This window comes from Bombus fervidus, chromosome 16 (genome assembly GCF_041682495.2).
Source record: "Bombus fervidus isolate BK054 chromosome 16, iyBomFerv1, whole genome shotgun sequence".
Classification (NCBI taxonomy): Eukaryota; Metazoa; Arthropoda; class Insecta; order Hymenoptera; family Apidae; genus Bombus; species Bombus fervidus.
Window position 1 is genome coordinate 9,595,478 of NC_091532.1, and position 21,835 is coordinate 9,617,312.

General features: G+C 29.2%; 1 protein-coding gene across 3 annotated transcripts; it reads right to left on the reverse strand.

The window, feature by feature from the left end:
- Nucleotides 1-738: 738 nt before the first annotated feature.
- Nucleotides 739-19,068, reverse strand: LOC139995596 (platelet glycoprotein 4). 3 transcript variants are annotated; one of them, XM_072019206.1, is made up of 11 exons: nt 18,807-19,068; nt 15,409-15,507; nt 9,583-9,674; nt 9,273-9,433; nt 9,029-9,173; nt 7,768-7,968; nt 3,748-3,908; nt 3,374-3,660; nt 2,751-2,869; nt 2,170-2,295; nt 739-1,684 (listed from the first exon to the last, which is right to left on the reverse strand). In XM_072019206.1, the coding sequence occupies exons 2-11, from the start codon at nt 15,440-15,442 to the stop codon at nt 1,424-1,426; spliced, it is 1,587 nt and encodes a 528-aa protein (XP_071875307.1). In that variant the 5' UTR covers nt 15,443-15,507; nt 18,807-19,068; the 3' UTR covers nt 739-1,423. The 3 variants fall into 3 exon arrangements, with proteins under 3 accessions (XP_071875307.1, XP_071875306.1, XP_071875308.1); XM_072019205.1 differs by having other exon boundaries at nt 18,720-19,068; XM_072019207.1 differs by lacking the exon at nt 18,807-19,068 and adding an exon at nt 17,839-17,970.
- Nucleotides 19,069-21,835: the final 2,767 nt, after the last annotated feature.

The following is a 21,835-nucleotide window of genomic DNA, read 5'->3' on the forward strand; positions in this document are numbered from 1 at the left end:
AATAATAGATAACTTATCACAGGTACTGAGTAAATAAATTTTACGTTATGCGTTTTCAATAAAAATTTCATTACAAAAGATGAAGGAAAATTAAAAGAGAAATTAAAGAGAGTAATCATTTAACGAAACGATTGTAATATTTATGGTTCATCATAAACAGGCATATTTAGCAATACATGTTTTAAGGAATATAATAAATATAACTTCATTTTTACAAACAGAGTTTACATGCTATATATATGTATTGCTTATTTTTTAAGTAAAATATCTTAACAAATCTGAATACCTATATAAATTATTGCTGTTATTGAATGTGATTTTATTTTTCAAATTATAAAAATAGAAGTTAAAATTATCTTAAGTGTATAGTATGATAAACTGAATTCCAATTTCAGTTTAGAAATATCATTAAATTGATGAAATCGCGAAAAATATAAAAATATTTGAGAATTAATACGTTAGACAAAATTAGAACATATTTTTGCGTCCTAAATATAATTACTTAATAATTGATAAATATAGTCCAGTAGTATAATACATAATTCATTTTTTACAATGATTAAAAATTATAGCTAGCATAATATTTTCTACGAGAAGAGAATGTTGTATTGAAAAACACATTAAATTCGTTTTACATAAGTAGTAAAGCTAGGTACTTCCGATGGTGCAAATCGAAACGGAACAAAGTGATACCTCTCGTAGTGATTAATGTTTCAATTAAAATACTGAATACAGGAATAATAATATGTAAGTGATTTATTATATTTGAATGTTTCCTTCTTGACATTAAGTATGAAAGAATATTATATATAACAACAATTTTTTTTGCGAATGAATTCCAACAATCGAACTTTTTTCACAAGTATACGAATGTCATACGTCATATTCTTGTTTTTATACATTATCAGAATATATTCATTATTTTATATTCGGCAGGTTTATTTTATTAATTATGTTACATATTGGTAACATATGTATACATAAGTACATAAATCCAATATGTAACAAATAAAATACTGTAATAAAGTTTCTATATGTATACATGTGATAGAAGAAATATTATTACAATATTATTTATAATGTACGTTTAATTATGTATAACGAAATATCAAATGCATTCCGTGGCACATCAAAAGAGAGCGTAAATTACTAAATGAATAAAAGCATGCAACGATAATATTCTGTTAGAATAATATCGATCCATATCGAGAATATTTTTAGCGCAAAACCCTGAATGTGTACTGTAACGTAGAATACCTTTTGCCGTATTCTGAGTCAATCAAAGTATGTAATAGAGAGCGTTAGTGCATTTTCCACTCATAGGAAAAAAAAACGAATATTATCATCTAATGTTAAAGTATATTTAGTTATATTAAAATAAATTTGAGCATCGTACACGAGTACTTTTATAATGTTTGGTTAGTCAGTTTTTGATAGCCGATAAAATTTGTATCGTTGTGTATTGACCATAGTGTAATGGTACTCGTAAATCATAGCTATCTCTCCTGTCTACCGGAAGTGATTGTTGTTGCTGTTTGGTGGTCCACAATGTGGTTATCAATAATACGAACATCGTCACCCCTGCGATAGCCAATAACCATATTAATACCTCCTGCATTAATGGTCCTATTTGAAGCAGCAATCTCACGAGGAACAACAAGTCACTGGGTACTTGAGGTATTACCTGCAAATAAATTTATGAAAATATAAGTTTAAGACATTATGATTGCTTGTAATTGGAATTGTTATAACTTTCCAATTTTAAATATGTATTTTTCGAAAAATGATTATGACTTGCGCAATATATATTTATAGCGTAAGTAACATATTAAATACTATATGTTCGTATTGAATAGACCTCGAAGCACTTGAAACCTGAATGAACATTTGTTCAATGCTATTGAGGATTACATCTCACAATACTTATATATATACTACTCTTACTTTATTACCACGCTTAAGTATATATAGAGAAAATGTTATCGGACAATGTGTTGAACAGGTTTATAAAAGAAGCGATTATTTGTGATAGTATTAAGAATGTTGAACAGTCGACTTTAAAGGTAGATTAAAGTAGATTAGGTAGAGCTTCATTCTACATGCCCATTGTTAATTACGAACGGTTTTACGAGCATGTTAGATGTAAAAATCTGAATGAAAAATACTCACCAGGTCACTCCAGAATAATGGTATCACTAAGTTATTAAAAATTTCAATCTGTGAATTATACTGAACAGGATGCATAACAAGATTGATCTGTACTTTTGAGTTTACTTTCATCGGGAAGCCGATTATCTACGAAGAAAAAATAGAAAAATACAGTCTGTTAATCATCGATTCTCAATAATAAAATTTGACTTCGGTTTCTCTATACAATCTCGATATTATTGAAAACTATTCAATGGATTTAATTGCTTTGTTGATTTTTAATGGTTATTAGTACCAATCTCACGAGCACATTAAACATTATCGTTATTTAATTACGGGACTAATAGATCGCTTTCGAATATCTACGTTATTCTCGCATATTATGGCTTTACTTGTGAAACACAGCGTAACACTTTCGTTAAGGAGAATGTGCTTTTGATAAAAGTTGCTCAAGCAGTAGCCAGCCTCGCAATACTTACATAAATTATGAAGCAAATAATAAAATCAAAGAAAGAAGCTACGTTACGTATCTTAAAACAATCATAGTTGCCGAATAATTCCTCGCAAATGTTAATAAGCTAGTTGCTTAGTATTGTATTTACCGGTTCTAGAATGATTTTCGTGGTGTGTTTTTCTGGATCTGGATTAATACCTTCGATATTCTCCTGTAAACTGGGATCAGCGTGAAGAAAATGCGGTAAAGACATCGCTGCAGGGATACCTTAAATAAGTAAGATACCTTAATAGCAAGTACTTTTATATATCTGTATTAGTTATTACGTTTCAATCAACATTATAAAGAAAAAGCACTATAAAATATCTTGATCTCGATGGAAATTTCTAAGTCTTCTAATCTTTTAAATTTGTTAAGAAAGGGTATAAAAATTGTATTTAAGAAAGTTGGTTATCAGTTTCAAAAACAGTATAACACATTTAGCTACGTTCAAGAAACAATTAGTCTAATATTGTTTCATAGAAATGTTTGGTAGACACGTGGTCTAACACTCTGCATTATATTTGCAAAGTTCAACTTTTGACATTTAATGTTAGAGTCTGGCCGATGATGTTACGCTCACAGGTAGAAACTTTGCTATTCTGATATTTAGTCGGCGAGTTTGATTCGTGCAAGAACTTTATATCATCCAACAAGCCAACGTGTGGTGAGCTAGAATTGGTAAGAAATCTAATATCGCTAAGTATTCGTCAGTTAATAAGATATACGTACTGTAGTAACACGGAGTCATATCAGATAGTCCTTTCTTTAAACATTTTCCTTTTTTCTTGCAATAACACGTATTATCCGGATTTTCATCAGGAGTATCTAAGAAATTGTCTGACATGCTGTAAAGATAACCACCTAGACCGTTTTCTGCTACCACTTCCTCTTTGAAAACAATTGGTATCGTTCTGCAGAACGCTTTCCTGAATATTCTGAATACAGCACGTTTGTCTAGATATGCTGGGAATAATTCTCCTTCAGTGCTTCCTCTAATGAGATTACAAATAGTGTTCCTGTAATGTGAAGTGTTCGCGATAATACTCAATTCTTCCACTTAACTTTTTATTAATTAATTTTTGTTGCTTTTTCTCTCCACTTACTCTGGATATGTTTCGTTTCCATTATCTTCTCGATATCCCCATTGTGACATTCCTGGACTGCCGTTGTACAGTTGAATACTTAAATAACGTCCTTCTTCCTCGGTCATATTCTCATTATGCCCGATATTCATGAGCACCACATTGTTTCCTTCGTCATACATCTAAAAAAGTTGTCAATAAATGCTTTTCGTGAATGCACTTTGATCATCGATCATGCATTATCGATATAAATTATATAATTTCACAGTTAATATAAATTTCAAACGCAAAAGCGTAAAAAATTTGCGATTAAAGGTATAATAAAATGTTTAATCGCTTCTTAAAATATTGATAAATATAATTCGAAAGAAGAAAAATGGATATTATTAAGAAATAGTATTCATTTTCTAGCATTCCCGTTGCAAATTGACAATAAACGATTAAGTTATTGGTGGAAATATTAATATCGAACTAAGCGGAAACATCATAGATCATAGAAATATTTTTAATTATATCTTGGTGGCGGGTTGACATTTCTCACATATTTTCTAATGATAAGGAAAACACACGCGAATAACTGTTAGTAAGCAAGTGAGAAATCATGCCAACGTGAATAAGAGGTATACGAAGTCAATTATTATAAAACGTCCATTGAACTTGACATGATATATAATTTGCGCTTGTTACTATATATTATGCAATTATATCAACTTATTTGAAAAAAAAGCGAGATTCTAGAAATGTATTGTACATCACCATATGACGAAAAAAGAATGGGACAAGATACATATATTAGAAACATAACTTTCTGTTTCTCATATGCTATTTAAACTAAATTTGAAATGATATATTTCTATATTATTGAAAACTTAATATTTTTAATTGATTAAATAAAATCATTTAAAAAATTTTATTCTATTAAAAATAGAATTTTATGCCTAATAAGATAGGATTTTAATCATTTATGAGATATTTTTATAATTGAGTATAAAAATATCTATGATACAAATTAATTAGTTTTAAAAGTCAACGAGATTAGCGATAAAGAATAACTTCCGATCAAATTCATTCGCTGAACATACACTGTGACAACCTGTTCATGTTTACTAACATATAGTTGTTTTTTGTGCATTTAAAAGTTGTTGACACTAACCTCGTGAACCATGAAATGCATGTTTGCACAAACAGTGAAAGGAGCAACGGCTAGAAATAATTGCGTAAACCTTCGGTAATTTGGCGTATTATACTTGCAATATGGTGCACATATGTATATCTGATATCGCATTTAACTCATGTGTTTGTGTATATGTATATTTATAACATATATATATATATATATATAATGTTATATTTTTCACATAATTGTTAAATTGCGTGGAGCTTGTATGTGTAATTGGCGGTTGCAAGGTGTCGATGTGATCGTGCATATGAGAATTCTACAACAAAAAGCTTGAAATGTTTCGATCGATTCATATACAAACGAAGTTAGTTACTTGTGTCAATAACCGGTATATTATTCATTTAATTTTTTTCGTCCCTAATTTATCTCATACGCAATACGATACTGGAATTGACGCATTTGCGTCAAGTTAATCTACTCATGTCGATGGTGTTTGCAACTAATTATTGCAATCTTATTTACAATTACTACTCTTAAATTGTGTACAGTTTAAATAGTTTATATTCCAGATATGTCTAATTTCCGGACGTTGCTCTTAGCATTTTCGTTACATCCTTTAGGATGTTATTAGCATTTGAAGTTTAGGAGAAAAAGTGGAATGCCGATTTTATCGAATTTTAACATTTTTTAGTTTTACATTTATAAAATTTTTTCGCATGCTCTTCATTTCCGTGTGCTCTTTATCACTGGCTATGTCACATTATGAATTAAAATTTTCTGAATATTGTAATTATAAAAAATTAAAATGTACAACAAAAAATTAATACTTCTCATTTTTTAGATTTTAATCTGTTGTACATATATTATCTAACATTATAAGTGAAAGTTGAAAATGACGCAGAATAAAATGGTGTTTTATTTTGATATATGAGAGGATATGAAGCTACGACATTATAATATCTAAAAATAAATTTTTGTTTTCTGAGAAATACTAAAACTTGACATTCTCCCTTTCTCTTGCCGAACCTTCATTCGAGATTTCGATAAATTGAGAACTCTCTATTGTTTAGTGTTTGGTGGTAAAAGTTTCTCTTTCAGCAATGCTATAAAAATATGTATTGATATTCGTTCTACATACAGGGTGTATGTATGCTACAACTGTCGCCACGATTTTTCAGTAACGATTTCATTCATTTTGCATTTTACTTCCAATAATCATTCGGTTTTGAAATAAACCGAAAAATGTAAGCAAATAATGATGCGCTGAGGTGTTCTTTTCACATTGATCATTATTTAAACACGTTTAATCCTTTGCACTCGACGGCCTTTTCGGTCGGGTGTAGCAGCAACTCGAGGTGATTTTGCGCGCATGTGACGAGTGTCCTGTAGGTAATATAAAATGATTTTATACAAAAATTAACTTAAAAAAATATTATATTTTAAAAATCTATATATATTTACATCTTTGAATATATAATTTTTTAATACTTTTTCTGTATTTTGTTTTTTTTTTATGATAATTTATAAAACATCTGCCAAGATGCATCCTTGGCTTGTCGGGACAAATATCGCAATAATAAGTTTCGTGTCTTTCTTCTGCTTTGTTTCGGTAAGAACACACCTTACAATCCCTTTTTGTTACTGTTAAAATTACATGGAGCTTTCCATTTAACCGAATTTCATCACAATTAGCAGTCGACGTCGAAGCTCGATTTCGCGGTTATCGAATATCTTCTCTTAACTGGCTGACTAAAGTTTTTATAAATCGCAGGTGGTTAAATGATCTTTTGTTTTTTTTTTTACAGAATATATTAATTAGTTAAACAAATTTTCAAATCCATTTTTTTAGAGCTTCTAAATTTACGAAACTATAATATTTCTGTCACGATCGTCGAATCTGAACTAACGTCGGAGACGTTACCAAAACCATAGTTTCGGAAGAATTTGAGCATAAATATTTCATCTCCATCTTAAAGTGTAACACTTCACACTTGATAACAAACAATATAAAGAGCTAAGGAATCAATTTATGAATCAATACTTCGCTCCCATTAATTGGAGAGGTCGAAATCTAGCATATACAGGGATTATCGCCTCTCATTTTCCTCTCGAGTTGCTACACGGAACGCGATGGCGACGGAAAATCGCTTCTCGAGTGCAAAGGGTTAAAAGTACGCAATAACAATATATATCATTTTATTCGGCAGAATCCACAGAATCTTTTTATCTCAACTGCAACTCGATAGCTACTACTGCAAAAGCACAACACATCTCCAATGTTAAAAACGTAAAATTCTTTTCAAAATTAATTTTTTTTGTTTCTAAGAAAGGACAGTTTGTAGATTCGTGTTTAGTTCACGAATGTCTACAAGAATCGCCTATTGAAGGATGGAAAATTAAATACGCGTTGAACAGTGTTAACGGAAGTCCCTGAAGAATCGTGACGACAGTTCTACCATTCACCTAGTATAGAGCAATGGTTCATGAAAAGCAAGGATCAATGACAAAACGTGACGCGTAATTGTTCGTTACAAGTGTTTTTACGAAAGAGTTTCTTATGCATTTGATTATTCCGTTTACGAAAGCATTGGCAAAGCAATTTATAATAATGATATGTATATTGTATGATTCTTTCTGTATTTATTGCGCGTGTTTGTCTTGAATAACTAATCTTACATTTTATTAGCTTTTGTATGATAACTCTTGGAAGACTTTTCTTAGAACAGAATAATGTAAGTACTATGTGATAAATATCGCACCTTAGAGTTTACTTATCATATGTATAAGCAGATTTGTTAATGTGCTCAGGTTTTCTTGGTAGTAAATCATCATTTATTTTTCCTATATTTATTTGTTTTATTAATTTTAATTTTAATTCTAACATTAATTGTTTTTATTTACAATTAAACAAAATAACTTACCCTGTCAAGCAGTCCGAATTTGCCGAAGTTTATGAAACTTGGCATGATATTGCTTGCAAGATGAATCAAAGTATCTTCATAGCCCCACAGATAATCGTGAACGGTTAAATGTAATATTGGTTTACTGTTTAACAAGTTTATCAGGCTATTCAAAGGGTAGTTCACAAAAAATCCAGCATCGTGCAGCGTTGAAAAGGCTCCCTGTGAGTGTTAAAAGTATAACAATACATATAAGAAAAATTAGAATCATTAATACAAATAATACAACGAATAAGAGTACTAAATAGTACGTACTAAAACTATTCAGATACAAGAATCATGGATATGTATGGAATAATGATATTAACTTATTTTATTGATCATGGATTTATTGCATCGCGTGAGATAGTTTTGCATAGATTTAGTGCGCATTTTAAATATCGTTTCAGAATAAATAATCGTGGATATGTAATGTAAAAAAAACAATTTTTTAATGAAATGACATCTCGAAATCCTATTTGTAATATTGTATATTAATTGTCGTAACTGACAACAAACAAAATAGTACAATTAAAGTAGTAAATCTCCTATGATGATTTATTACTGATTTATTACTGATTTATTATTGATTTATTACTGATGATTGTTTCTTTCATTAGCGAAAACTGGATAATTATATCGCGGATAACGACTTTGAAAATGTAAAATATCGTCGAACTGTTATCATAGGAATTATTATGAATCACTGCGACTAATGATTAATTAACGTTTGCTCACATAATTATAATAAGATCATAAATTGATAATTGTAAGATTACTTCAATTAAACAGTTTTGTACTTATTCAGTATTTTGCATACTCTTAACACCAAATCAATCTCACGTTAAAGAATATGGTATCGTAAAACTATCAGAGCATTTTCAAAATTGATCGTTTCATGTCAATGCTTAAGTATGATTGGAATGTGACCATCAATAAAAAAGATGAACATATAATGTTTCCATATAAACTTTACTATCGGTAAGCTTCTCATCCTATACATTTTTATTAGTATCTTTCTTTGTAGTTGTACACAACCATATCAATTAATTGAACTATTCTCTCTGAAAAAACTTTTTGGATCTTTTACTGGAATTTTTGAACGCTTATCGTCAGAACATTAGAATGATTGAAATGTTGTATGCGAAAGCATATTATAACGATCATAATTAATTGATTAATTACTTATACATTTGTAAATAATAACATTATCCATCGATTTATGAATTTAGTATTTACTTACCAACATGGGTATGTTTGGAGCAAACACCATATCTACTTCCGGATTGCCAATCGATAGTTCTGGTATATACACTATCTTTCTCTTTGGAACGAACGAAATCGTACTGTTCTCGTGCCAAGTGACATTTGTGTTTTCTAAAATTTCCCTAAGAGTGAAAAGAAAAAATCAATTATGAATAGTTTGTCAAAATGATAAATAGTCTATCTAACTTATAAAATGAAATGGAAAAGTTCGTATTAATTACTGGTAGACGTAGGGGCCAACTTCTTCAACTTTCAACTTTACTCCGCCTTCGAGAAATTCTTCCGCATTTGTGATATTGAATATGTATATTTTCATGTAAACATCAACGATAGGCTTCCTCCATAATTCAAAAATCAATGAATTCGGTGTCATTCGAATTTCCTGAAACAAGTTTTTGCAATTAACACGATGTCTCGTTTTCAGACAAGCTGAGTAATTTTATTTCAATGTCTCGAGAATTGTCATAGAAACTTATTTATGAATTTTAAATTACAATTTCTACGAACATGGTATAATTTAGGTACACTTACTTGATCTAATATTAATTTCATTGGATTGATAGTACGTAGAAGGCAAGCCAAAATGCTGCAACTGATGCCTACTGAGAAGAATATTATGCATTCTGTAATAGAAAAGAAAAATGATTAATAACATTTTCTTAACTTTTTTGTTAAACAATCTTTTTTATAGAAAAACAAATATAAAAGTAGTATCTCTTAGTATATTATGTCTTTCTCTATTTTTCATATGGTAAGTTTTACAAAATAAAAGTTAAAACATTTATTAAATTAATAGTTTTCCGACATAAGTAGGTTAGTAATTTTTTATACAAAATCTTGAGCTGCATTGATTAATGTATTAAGAAATATATGATCCCATTAAAAAGAAAACAAAGTTCACCTTCACATGATCTATACGCGCCTACCTACAGAAAAACTAATTGTAATATTAAAACATGCCATTTATCCTTTATCTGAAACATTTTTCAATATAGTTAATGGAGTCGAAAATATTTCAGCTTAAGGGGGATTCTCGTGCAACAACAGTAAGTGCAAGTGATTTTTATAAATTTTTTTAAACCAACTATTGGTTATATGGGGCTAAACGTTTTTGGGATGTAAATAGGGAGTTTTAAATGTAATTTTTTTATTCCAGTTCCTTTTATCGTTTATTATATATTAAACAAGTCTCGTGATCATCTTTAACAATAGTTATGTTGTTGGCGTGCAGAATAGTATGCGTCACTATCATTAGAAAATTAGATAGCTTATGTGATTGAATCTATTTTTGGAAGATAAACGAAAAATTTGGAAGTTCTAGCGTTTAAAAAAGAAAAAGCTTTATTTGGCAGATAAATGAAGTTTATATTGTTCGAAAAAATATTATAAATAAATAAACAAGTAAAAATTTGAGGTTGAATCCCTGGATTGTAACAAAAATTTGTAACAAAGTGAACGAATTTTGTCCAAAATTGACTAATCAATTAGTTTTTTAGTTATCGTACACGCCAGTTTAAAAAATTATTAAACGTAACAGTTTAAAAAATCAATGAACAATAAGAAGAATTGAAAGAAAAAACATAACATTTTTATTTCAAGACTATATTTACATCTCAATAACGTCTAGTCCAAATAACTAGTAGCTAGTCTAAAAAAAATTCATAAATATCACTTGCTTTTATTATTGTCACACAGAAATCGTCCTTCAGATAGGTAACTCAGCTTGTATATTACATAAATTTAATAATTCATTGCGAATCACAAATTTATTATTGAGTGCCGGAAACGACGATTGGTCCAAGTTCTTAAATTCCGGATTATTTACATATGTCTGTAAATTCACTGATTATGAAAATCACAGTTATAAACATAATTCATTAAATTAGAAGATAAACTAACGATATTTACATCACATACAGATTGAATTAAAACATATGATAATTCGTTCAATGATAGCGTTTGAGATATGTAAATAATATATTTCACATATGTAGAAAAATTATTGATAGGAGTGCGAGGAGTACAATATACATATCTTCTTTTTGCATTTGTATTTTATTACTCTATAAATATTAATAACAATTCTATCCATTGGATAGTTAATCGCGAATAAATATTGCGTCAAAAAACTGAACAAGAAACTGAACAATATCAGATAATTTTCAGCTTTTTGTTGCATTATAACGTAAGTGCAATGTCAAGTAGTTGTCATTTATATTTCTTAATCGAACCTTGAATTTTTTAAACGTCTTTTTTTGACCATAGTACCACCGATGATCAACATAATAGCATACTAGAGCAATTTTGATCTCTTGAATTAACTAAATCTTAAGATGATTATGAATGATACATGAAGAATTTATTATGCAAGTTATGACGCGTGTATTTACGTGTATGTAATTTCTCCTAGTATTTGAATTCGATTATGAATTTAATTTTCAAGGAATTCTTTGTATTGGAGGGCGATTTATAGGATACGTATTTTGGACGAAGTGATTAGCATTGAAAATTTTTTTTGGAACAGACTTAAAATGTCAAGATATAAACATTATTGATAAACGTCAATCATGTGCTACGGTACGTTTTGTGACTATCCTGCTTACCTTGACTCAAATTCAACATTAAGTAACGTATAAATCTAAGAAAAAGGACCAGTTTAAAAACGATTTCTTCGGTTAGGTGGTTGGTAAAAGTATTGGTTCGTGAATTGCCTTATTCTGTCGTTCATTGGTTCACTTATTCATCGGTATTATACCTTAATTTGGAAGGTATTATTTTTACTGATGACGTAAATTGCTGGTAATTCATGGTTTGCTAAAAATTAGGTTGTCGACGAAGTTTCGTATCGTTTTATTTTCACACTAACAAAAAGTTGGGTTGACGATTGTTCCTGGGGGGTTTTCTTACATTGTATGAATATGCAGAAATACGTGAATCACGCGCAATACGTTTTATGAGCGATTACAGTGATTCTAGCAAATTAATTTCCACTTATGAATAAATGACGCATGTAAACATCGAAAGCATCTCGTCTCAGAATTTAATTATTGAATATATGTATTATAAATTATTACCTAGGAGAAATTATTTCATTTTGGAGATTTTAAACATTTATAATGATATGTAATGAAATATTTCATTTACATAATTTATGTAATTTGAGGGATAAGTATTTTCTTTGATCACTTATAGTAATTTACAATAACTTGATTATTGTAGAAGGTTGTTTGCTGTTTGTTTATTGTAAAAGATAATAGGATGCATTGAACGTTAAAAAATGTATAGATTTGCTCAATTTATGATTTATGATTTATTGCTTCTTAAAAAGAAGAGAAACAAAATAAATATAATTGATTCCGTCCCAACGAACTCGTCAATATACCTATCCTTTTTACTACGATAGTGTAATTTTCTTTATTACAGATAAGTACGACAGACAAGTAAACAAGACAAAAGTTATTTTTATCTAGCCATGGTAACGTAATATTGAAATTATTCTAGATAATGAAGTACTGACTTATTACCAATGCGCTTATAATATTTCTAAACAAATAAAAATTTTTCTCTCGATCCATCAATTTAATTGCTTATTTTCTTAAAAGTATGCAAATTTATAACTTGCATAATATAGATAATTAAAAATATATTCCTTGGTAGAATAGATATTCATAGTTATTTATTTTAAAATAAGTAAAATTATTATTACTACTGTGTTAGTATTAGCTTCCTAAAGCTGTATAAAACAATATGAGGCACTGTCATGTTTGTACATAGCTGGAGTTGCGAGGTCTCGCGGGTCTGCCTCGTACTGTCTGTACTCTGTACTCTGTAACTACATAGCTTAGCAAAACGTAATTGTAACGCGTGCCATTGGGAGCTACTGTGTGTATACGAAAATGGTGTGTGTATTTATTTACAGCGTCATAGCGAAAGTAATGTATGCAAATGTCATTATGTATGGGCTAATAATTGCCACGGTGGACAGATGTCATTTACTTTTTTAGTTTAGCGGCGTGATTTGAATGAAGAACAATTAAAACGATAATCGGTGACAACATACGTTATTACATATGTAATCTCGATATGTAAACCTATCATGAATAGAGAAATGATATATTATATATGTATATCATTATATATTCAATGTACTAATGGAATCGGGATGTTGTGTTTGTTATTGCTATTGTTTTTCACTAAACGCATAAAATTTTATTTTACAAACTAGGAAAATGTAAACGAAAGTTGCATATGCAGTATCAAGAATTCAAGAGATAAAGTTTGTCAATTTCAATAGAATTCAGTATTTTCTGCACCGAGTCCTCATTCTACTAAACATAACCAATTCCCAATACCGTAAGAATTAATCCTTGACCTAAAGACTCTGGCCATTCACAAATCAAAACAGTTTGTCGGAAATATCATACCAGCCACTAGTTATGACTATTCACGTATATCTACATAAAAATATTGTGAGAATCGAAAATTGTTTAGTTGCATTGGCATTCATATTGAATCATTATGTCATTTTGTTTTGAATTATAAAAAAGCGATAAATGAATACGTAACTTTTTTAATAATAATTCGATATTTTTAATGTGGTGCGTTTTACTGTTTATTTCTGACCAAAGATTGTTTCGTTCATCGTAAAACAGGAGGATATTAGTGGAATATAAGGTATTCGAATAAAACGATAAAGACAGAATTATGATGTAGAAGTATTTTAGTCAGAAGTTAACGAAGTATTAACAATTAAACTAGAATCACGAAATTGATTATCTCGAGTTCTTCCGATCGAAGTCTACTAATTGATAAGATTGAATTATTTATAAAAGTCTCTGACATGTTGTGTAACATTATGGCGATAAATGTCTCATTAATAAAAAGAAAAGGTTCTTTTTATCTCAAATATCATACAAGATTTCAGATATCATAGATTTTTTTATTCAGTAAAAAATTCAGCGTGACTTACCGATCATTCAAGACGGACAAAGGTATTCGTGTCGAAGTCAAAATCATACTATCATATTAACATTCTTTGACTTTCTTTAGAAATGAAATTCAGCATGTACATTTTTCGAAAGTCTCTTACGAAACTTCGGTGTTTTATTACCGGTTATACACCGGTTTGCGTAGTTTTTCAATGACCAAGACCTTTAAACGGTTATCAAAGTTAATACTAGTTAATATATGTTAATATATGATATCCCGAATCATGGAAATCTCAAACCATTTTCCATGAAGGAACTTTTTTGACAGACAACTTATTAACATTCTACCAAGCAGATGCTTGTTACACATAACAGACAGTTAAAGTGAAATACATATGCATATGTCTCAAAGTTCTTTTGACTACTTTTCGACTTTGTTCAACTCGGTTCTCTTTGATTCATTAAAAATTGTTTTTAAGGCTTCGGTTACTTAATATTCTCGAAAGGTGATACGTATAAACGGATATGATATAAATCCTAATATTTATATATAATTTATTAATATTTATGATATAAATAAAACGGATAGGATATAAATCCTAATACTTATGAAGTATACGATAAAAATTAATGATGTATCGAATAATCATATAAGTACTTTAAATCAGGATTATGGAATTAACGTTTAGAAACCAGAAATGAAATCCACACTGTATTTTATTTTTGTCTGACGCCTTGAAACATCAACTATGGAAAGCCTGACTGAAAATAATTATTTATGCTCTATAAAATAAAAAGGAGAAATAGAGGTTGACAAAAACAATGTCGAAGGAAAACAGGAAAATAAGGAAAAGGTATGATCATTTCGTGCAACACTTCTGACGTTTTTTCCATATTATTGTTTTTATGTAATTCATATGTTTAAATAATGAAAACATATTGTTAAAACTTGATCGAGGTTGCGTTTCTACTTAATTATCGAGCATTTGCAGCGAGTAACAAGTTTTTCTACGTTATATATCGTTGCCTGGCATTAATAGTAATAGAACTAAAAAAATTTCAAATTTAGTTTTATTGAATAAAACATCTATATTATATTTCTACTTTTATCGTGTAATATGGTATATTTATAACTTGTTAGGGGGTATAATTATTACTTGTGCCGTTATCACCGTGGCCTTAACTGTACAACAACACTTTCAGTTGTTTAGTGTCGCTACAAGTGGAAGCTTGCATTGCTTTCGCAAATAGTGACATATCATGTGTTAAGCAAGCCTTATATGGCCTTTAAGATTCTTACGAAAATTTCTTTGTAAATATTAAAAAATCACTCTCAATGCCGATTATTAACATATTTATAAAATACGATATGCTTAATGATACTTATTGATTGACGTATACATATATGCACGTACACACGATTACTCACTTTTAAATTGCGGCAGCGGGTTTGTGAATTTCATGGTTGCGACCTGGTTTTCGCGTGTCTCGTTGCCTTACTTTTTTCTGTCTCCTTGATCGTAAAATTCTGAAACAGAGGGATTGCTTTATTATAGCGCCTTGTCGATCAACTGTAACCCTAATTCAATAATACGATAATTTGTTTTCATTTAGGTACGAAATAGGGAAGAATCTCTTTTTCTCATAAGAATTGGAAAAATTTTTGGTACGGTCTCATTTTCGAGGTAATAATATTTAAACATATAACACATGTTTTATTAGTCCTACTATCATATCTTGTTCCCACTGTCATATTTACTAATTTAATATTTTGTAAGATAGCCGGAATGTACAAATATACTCATTTGAAGAAGTTTACGTTTCGGACATACTGTTCTACTGGGAATAATGTGATTGTATAGTACGGGAAGTTTAAAAACACATGTGTAAATACGGTACATGTATCTATTCGACGAAGTTTGACTAAGAGATCTAAAAACATGTTAAAATTACGTTCAAACTATACAAATACATATTCCAAGTTTGAAGCGGAATTTCATCTTAATTTGTCAAGGTCATTGACACGTGTGCGTTATTTGCACAGCTATTTATACAGCTATGAAAAAAATAACCTTTTTTTGGCGGTAGAATTTTTCATTCTCGAATTTTTATTCCTTTCCTGTTTTTCTTATACATATTCAATGTATCTGGTGACTTATGTATCTGAATATAACTCGGAGGTATATCTATCTACATGGTAGATTGTAGATTTTTATCGGTAATATACATTGAGAATTTGCAATGATAATAATACGACAGTAACCATTTACAGTAAATAATTGCAACAACATCATGAACGAAAATGTTCTTCGAGACTTCTATTACTAACAGGAATAATTAATTATTTTATGTCGAACGAACAGCAAAAACAGTTGGTAAATTAATTGAACGAATTTTGAATTCATAAGTGTGTCTTGTAATCTTTAAATGTGAGAACTAAATCATCGAGGTGTCACAGATAAATGGTTATCAAAATCAACGAATCGATGAAGGTTAAAAAAGAAATGATATAGGCGTTGGTTTGTTATTTAATTAATGCGTTGATCTAGCCAAAATCTTTGGTTAAAAACTTGGGGGAAATTCATCTATAATTTATTATTCATTCATAAATCTTTTCTGATTCACCTTCTTTTCTTAAATTATTTGATAAATTGGATGTTTTCTCGCTATATATTTCCTTCAATATTCGCATAAAAGACTCTTTCTTTTTGTTTTCTAGATATGATAAAATATATCATAAAGAAAATGTCATTTCTTTCTGATTTTAAATGTTACTTTTTATATAATACAATCGGAAGATCGTTGAATATGTTTGCATCTTGCATCTTTTATAACTTTTTTCCGACTCTGAGATTAGAATTATATTATAAAACAACCGATATTTATAATTATATATGTTAATCATAAACATCTGTGGTTCGAAAATACTATAAATATCAAATTTGACGTCAGTTGAAATATTTCTAAAAACAATTCCAGAAACGTAACTAAAACAAATTTGTGAATAGATGATAAACATTTCTTTATCGCTGTAAATAGCCGAGTAACTCTGAAAATAAAATCTGCCTAGAACATAAAAATATTCGTTAATATCTCAGATAATGGTATAGCATTACATTCTCAAATCTTGTCAGTTTCTTAAATCGTGTTTTCTTTTTTATATTCATTGACGTTGTTAAAAAATATAAAGCTTTTTCTACCTTTGGTATGCACTGGTGGAATAAGGTAGTCGTTAAATTATTGTCTCTAAAATATTCGCACGTAAGAATATAAATTATATTTGTTAACTCGTGAATATTTGGCTATTAAAATGCGGTAATAATAGAGTAAGTAATAGTAGAGTAGAATGGTTTGTATTTCGAGTACACAAATATACTGTGTTTAATTCGGACGAACTAATAAAACTAAATTTAAATGTTGGGAACTCTGTTAAACGTTACTGTGATATAATTCGTTTAGTGATTTCAACGCCTGCTTAAGGAATCTTTATGTTGAGAAGCATGTACACCAACGTTTGTGATCTGGAAACTTGATAGAAGGTTATCTTCCCTTAAACATTTACTATCGAAGTTTCACATTTAGGCAAAACGAGTATTCTAAAAGGATTCAATTAACACCTTTATCCATCGTTTTGAATGTAAAATGAAGTACATATTCAGTAAAGATATTCTCCAAACCTTCCTTAACTAAGGATTTATTCCTTTTTTTCCGATGGAGTATACCAAATTTCTGACCGAATGAAACGCTAGTAGATTGAATGATAAAATTTTTTAATAAATTTAAACATTATTAAACAGTATTTAAAACATTATCCTTATTTAGAAAGCAATAAGAAAACAAGATAGTATTATGAACTTACGTAAATGAAATAATGACTGAGCACTAAACATGTCTATTGACCACATATTCAATTACATTTATATAAGGGAATTTTTGGTTTTGTACACGTAATTTCAAATTAACAGTTTAAATAATTTTAATTTTTTAACAGTTAAATAAATTCGTATAATTTTTGAGTTCTGTATTTATAATGATTAATTATAAAATATAACTTATAACGTAGGTGCTCATTTTTTATATTCACTCATATTTGTTTATATTCCTTTTAATTTCACAAATGTAAGTGTAATTTTCTAATATCGCGCACAGTTATTAACATGATGACATAATAAACAAGGTGATCCGAGTAGATGATCTGTCATCTTTCAAGTACGCATCTTGCATTAATATCGAAGTATAAAGCGAAAGAGAGTGCATATGCAGAATGGAACGTGTCGTGAGTATCTATGAAGCATCTCTTGGTGGAATCAGAGCTACCAAGCTGTTCGAAGAAAATATATTCTGCATACTTAATAACGCCAGCATACCTTGATGTTAACAATTTTTATGATCTTTACCCGCTGTTTCTTAGCATAGAAGTTCGTAGTTTCTTGCTTTAATACGAGTGTTCTTAGAAAAAGATTCATAAAAAAATATATGGAATATATATCTTCATATTTGGAAAAAAATAATTATTCATTATATTATAAGCAATTAGTGGCTTCAATATAATTCTAATTTATTATCTTATCTATCTATCGATGGATCTCTACGAAATTAGAAAACACATTAAGTTACGGAAATATTTGATTGTTAATTAGCCTCATCATTTCTAATTCTTAATTTATTGTATTATTTCGGATGCCGCATTGTTTTAGCCAATCAGACAAAACTTTTCACATAATACGACGAACATCTTACCACATGCAAATTTTATTTTTTGTTGCGGACCGACTAAAATTTGGAGAGAATAAAATCGTAGCACATCACTCAAACTACTTTACTTACTGAGTTAGAACTTTAGTTCTAACAGATCGTACTAATTCGAAGGTATAACGCACAGAGTAACAGAAACAACATGTATCACAGTTCCATCTTTCCTGTGCGATTCAGAATTTCGTTGTCAATAAAAAATAAAACTACACGTAGTTTGTTTAATGATCAAATTCGCGACACGAACACGACATGAAAATTCGTAACTACTCCAGCAAGACACTTTATATCGTTTGCCACTATACATTCCCTCCCTATCTTGCCATTAGTGAGCACGAGTCTTGTGTTCACTCTGCTTTATACTGTCTCCTGATCACTAACCCCCATACGACGCCAATGAAGACAACGTCTACGATTTCTCTCGTTCCTCGGACATCAATATACTGATAGGGCGCGATGTTTGGCATATAAAAAGTGATATATTTAAGACATCCTGTTAAATGAGAAAATATTCGTAATATGAGCTCAATTTCTAATTTTATTAAAATATCGAATTAATTTCTAAAAATAATTTGCTTTGAAATAAATTTAAAAGACTCGATCGTAAGAATCTGTACATGTTAAAGTTTGGTATTTTGTGATCAAGTTATTTTTCTTTCTGCATTGAATTTTAAATCAAATATGACTTTCATCGGTTTTTCTGTTCTTTAAGTAAAAAACAAATTATCTTTATTTATACACTGCTGGAAAAAAGTTGCGGACTTTGTTCCAACTTTTGCAAACAAAGCTTGCAAAAAATTTACGAAAGTAACAAATATTTAGATTTTCTAGTAGAAAATTCTTTGACGTCCTGCTTAATATTGAGCATTATGTGGCATTGGAAATATGGTCAACTTGTTTTTTAAAGTGAAAATTGAATAACATCTCTCGTACCAAAAGCAGACTCATTGCTCAATTCAGAAAGCGGAAGGAAGGTATTTCTCACTATATTAGGAAGTGTATGTAATTAGTAAAATATTTGTGGTAAACAATTAGTAAAGAAGTGTAATTAGTAAAACATTTAGTTTTATAATATCAAAATAAATATTTTAAATAAGAATATTTAAACAAACACAATTATAAATTTATTAAAATAGATATTTTACAATATAAAATATTATTATCATTAATGTAGACAAACAAAATATTTTAAATACTGAGAAATGCATTTTTAGTAAAACTAGAAATACAGAGTGTATCAAAACTATATGTCGTGTCATTGCAATAACATTCTACATCTCTGGTTTGATGGAAATTAGATAATAAAAAAGGAACTGCAAAACTAAACACCTTGACTTAGAAATTCAAAGCCGAATGTTTTTGGTCTCTATCATGTTCTATTCATTGGGAGGATAAAACTTGTCAAAAGAACCATTATTCACAGTTGAATCTCTTGAAGAATCCTCTAAATTCTCTTGAAAAATAATATTGAGATTCCAGTTCTTATTGTTGAACTAACTTTTTCGACTCCTTTATATTTTTACACATTCTTTTGAATTAATTTGTTTCAGACGTATAAACGTCTAAAGATTACATAGGTAATCTTTAACAAATTTTCTTAAAAAGATTAAAATATCTTTACATATATCCATGTATCCACGTTCAGTGTCCCAGAATATAGATCCTTCTTAAAAGTATACATTCAATATCATTCTTTAATTGGTTCATTAAGTAGTTGAACCAGTAATTCAGACGGAAACGTGTTCAAAATTATTGACAGACCGATAGATTAAATAATTTGAGAGGACGCATAAATAATCATTCAAAGTTGAAAGTCACTAAAATTCATTCTAACCAAATTAACAGTGTCAAAATCAAAGAATTAGATTTAATCGTGATACCCAATTAGATATAGTAACATAATATTTTTATTTTTATTTAGGTATATATATATATTATTTAGATTTATATATATATATATATATATATAGGGCAAGTCAATGAGCTGTTTAAAATATCTTATTGTTTATTAAATTGAAAATATAAAGTTTTCGATATAAAATGAATTGCATTCAAAAAAATTGTCTTTAATGAATGCGTTTTTATCTGCTCTTTTAGATTCTTTGGAACATTGAATAAATTATTTCTACCTGTTTCTTCCAAATTCTAGAGAACCTTAAATTTTCTGGGATAAAACTGCATATTCTTATTAGTGGTACGTTGAATCGATAAAAGAAAGAATTTACTTATATCAAGGTGATCCTCTGTTAACCTTGAACCTCAAGACGAAAGTATATTACAAGTGACAATATTACCTGCTGCAGAAGTAATAAATTTATCGGGAACTCGTCGGCCGTTTGCAGCATCCTTCATCACTTAAATTTTACTGATTCTATTTGATTTTGATTGTATCTTCTTAAGCTAATTCTATACTGATAGACAATTGCCCGCAAACACATATCATAGACAATCATCGTAAAAAATCCGCAAAAAGACAGATACTAATTGGCTCCGTCACGTTTCTGCGGATAATTGTTTGACAATGTAGACAACCTCACTTGTGAATACAAACCGAACTGTGACTTACTGGAAATCTATATTAATTTTTTGACTCATAATGTTCCACCCATATGTATGTAATGTCTACATTATCATGACTTGACGAATTGGACAGTTCACCATTAATACTGGTACTATTAAATAACTGGTTTCAAATATTTTCTCTTTCTAATTATTAAATACATAAAGAGGTATCTGTCTAAATTAATAACGAACTTTTAAATTCATTAATTTCAACAATGAAATTCGATAGAAAGCAATACACGATCGTTTCACGACAACTGAAAGTTTTTATGATATATATATATATATATATATATATATATGAAAAGGAACCCTAAGGACTCTTTTTAGAGACAATCAATAATATTGCCAATATTTCAAGATTCTTAACGGAAATGCAGTTTGTCAATAAATATTGACAATATTATATTGACAGTACATATTGATCCTTTTAGTTGAGAACCTTGAAATGCTGACAACATGTATTGATAGCCTGAGGATACCCTTAATGATATAATGATAATCTTACGTGCAGTTCGCTTCTATTGATACGTAATTACAAC